We start from the raw sequence: 2,799 nt of genomic DNA on the forward strand, positions 1-2,799 counted from the left end.
CTGCACGGAATCGAGGTTGGGGCGGAGGAAGAGGTAGTGGAGCGGGCGGTGAAATGGGGAGCCGATATCAATCGGAAGGGAAGGAAAGGGAGAGGGCGGCCTCCTGAGGAAGCGATTGGAAAGAGAAGGGCGTGAGACCGGAACAGGGAGGAAAAGGGAGGGAAGAATTTGTAGGTTGGTAGCAAGTGGTTGAGGCATAGCTAAATAAGACGCGATAACATTAATGTGAAGAATGAATGGATTAATATGGCTACAGTAACGATAGGGTAAAGAAATAAACCATCGAGGCTTATGGCAACGCCACAAAATTTGAAGCACAAGGGCAGGGACCTCTGTCTCCTTGTGCTGTACATGCTTTCTTCCCTCCTCCTACTCCGCTGACGACCCTCTAAACTCCCATCCCTTCTCATTCGACCAGCCAGTCCCCAAGTTCCTGGACGTGTGAGCAGGGTACCGCACGCCGTACAATTTCTGACCACCTGGGAAGACACGAGGATGAGGGATGTAGGGACACGGGCCAAAGCGAGTGAGGATTCCACAAAAATTTAAAGCACCTCGTCTCGAGCGGTCTCTCGTACGTACATGCCAGGTTTGCTTCCACCTTCCCCTCCTCCCCCTCCCCCGCCAAGACCCTCTCCTCCCGGTCCCCCTTTCCTTCCCAGGACAGAGAGCATGACAAGGGCCTGCGCGTTCCCAACCAGCACCAGGTGACGTCGAGCACGCGTAATGGCAACGTTTAGTCTGAAACGAAGAAAACGGTGGGGTACAGATGGTACGGGTGCGTGAGTTCGAGGCACCCAGAAGGGAAGGAAGGGGGGTAAGAAGGAGAGGTACCGATTGGGGCTGTCGAGGAAGCCGAGGCCGCCGGTGCGGACGCAGGAGTATAGAATGACCTCCCGTTCGGCGCCTTGGAAAGCATCGACGGTCGAGACCTTGACATGGCTGGGGGGAGCACCGCGCCTCGAGGGGGGCAGGAGGTTTTTCTCCTGGGAGGGTAGGATGTAGAAAGTCAGGAACGAAGGGGGAAATAACGAGGACGGAGAAGGGGCGAGTGAAGGATCTTTTGGGTATAAAGGAAGCGGATTAGGAATGAAGGAAAGGTAGAGCTGAACCTTTTCCAAACTTTGACCAATCACTTATGTCCCACCTTCATCATTCGCATGATCAGAGTCGCTTGAGCTTTGTAAGGAACAATGATGCCTGTTGGAGGAAAGCAGGGAGAAAGGGAAAGAGTCAGAGACATCTGATGGCCAAGATAAGACAAACAAACAAAACGACCTCCCTAAAACTCATATATTGGGCGTCTGCAAGGTCCTGGTCCTGGCATGGAGCGAGTAAAAGCGCCTTGATTGCCACTCGTTGTAGAAAGGTACGACACGCACCAATGTCATCTGGTTCCAAGACTTTCCGCTGCCGCACGCCCTTCCTTTCTTCATTTCCCACCCCTTCCCCATCCATACGTCCTCCGTCCGGCTGTTCCTCCCACCCTTGTCGTGTCTGTACGGCTAGAAGCCATTGGAGTGCCTGCACAACGATAGCGGCCTCTGCGATGTTTTGGTAACTCTCACCACCAGCCTATGAATAGCAAGACGAGGGCGAAAAGGAGGAAAGTAAAGTATGAGGGGTGGGGAGTAGAAAACAAAACCGAAAGTGTGAGAGAGGAGGCAGGCATGGCGAGGAATGCGGCCCGAAGGTTCGAAGAGTGTCAATCCTCATCAAAGGACATAAAACTCCCAGCGTGGTAAGGGAATGACAGGTCGCGTCGTCCCATGGGCCCATACTCCCCGTGCTCGCACTGTCCTTCCCCTTCCTTCCCTCCCACCCTCCATCTCCCCTACCTGCTGCTCCGAGCCGTGGGGCACGTCAATCCAGACCAAAGGAGGCAAGCGGCCGACCACGGGGCCCCGATCTTCCCGGTTGATGCCGTCGCGAAGCTGGACAAGGAGGAAAAGGAAGAGAGGGTCAGGGAGGAAGGAGAAAAACGTAGTGCCTGGGCCAGGGAGCGTCCAGGATGTGCTTGAAAGGATCGACCTTTAGGAGAAAAACGAAATGGAAACGAACGAAAAAAGAAGCAAGGGAGGCAGGGAGATAGGAGGAGAAGGCGGGCCAATACCTGCCCCTGGTAGAAAAGGTCGGAGGCAAGTTTGCTCAGGGTGGGGTGACACCGGTATTGTGTGCGTAGCACTATTGGAGGCATCGAAGGGGACGACAAACGCTGGAAGAGAGGACGCACGAGGTGCGCACCGAGGGAGGGAGGGGCAGAGGAAGGGTTCGAGGTAGGCGGGGCGTCGCGGGCATGCATGTTGACCGGAGGAGGGAGCTGCTGGGGGTCTCCGACCTGTGGGAGGAGAGGGTAGGGCGGGCCCGACAGATTATTTGCCAACTCATTGCGCCTCCTAGGGTAGGGCGGGCCCGACAGATTATTTGCCAACTCATTGCGCCCCCTCGCCTTTCTTTCCCGTTTATTATCCCTGCCTACATTGTTCCTATTTCCCTCTTTTCCTTCCAGACACCGACCAGGATGAGGCGCGAGGCACCGCCAGCCGCCAGAAGAGGGAGGAGGGTCAAGGGCTCCATGAGCTGAGAGGCCTCGTCAATGATGACGAAAGGAAAACCTGGAGGTACACCCGAAGGAAGGAGGGAAGGAGGGAGAGGAAGACGGAAGAGAAACGAGGGACGGAGTGGTAGAATGCGTTGGACTCATGTTCGTGGAGGAAGTAGCACAGGAGGGCGGGAGGAGGGGTGAGGTAGTAGCAATGTGGCAAAAGCAACACACAGAAGAGAAGGTCACAGGAAAAG

General features: G+C 55.5%; 1 protein-coding gene across 1 annotated transcript; it reads right to left on the reverse strand.

Moving 5' to 3' along the window:
• Positions 1-584: 584 nt before the first annotated feature.
• Positions 585-2,577, reverse strand: NGA_0182300 (prematurely terminated mrna decay factor-like protein; the record flags this gene model as incomplete). Its single annotated transcript, XM_005854332.1, has 5 exons — positions 585-741; positions 835-986; positions 1,797-1,934; positions 2,234-2,396; positions 2,480-2,577. Coding segments are annotated over 5 exons (708 nt in total), but the record flags the coding sequence as incomplete, so codon positions are not given.
• Between the last annotated feature and the right edge of the window lie 222 nt (positions 2,578-2,799).

This window comes from Nannochloropsis gaditana (genome assembly GCF_000240725.1).
Source record: "Nannochloropsis gaditana CCMP526 unplaced genomic scaffold scaffold540, whole genome shotgun sequence".
In the NCBI taxonomy this organism is placed as follows: Eukaryota; class Eustigmatophyceae; order Eustigmatales; family Monodopsidaceae; genus Microchloropsis; species Microchloropsis gaditana.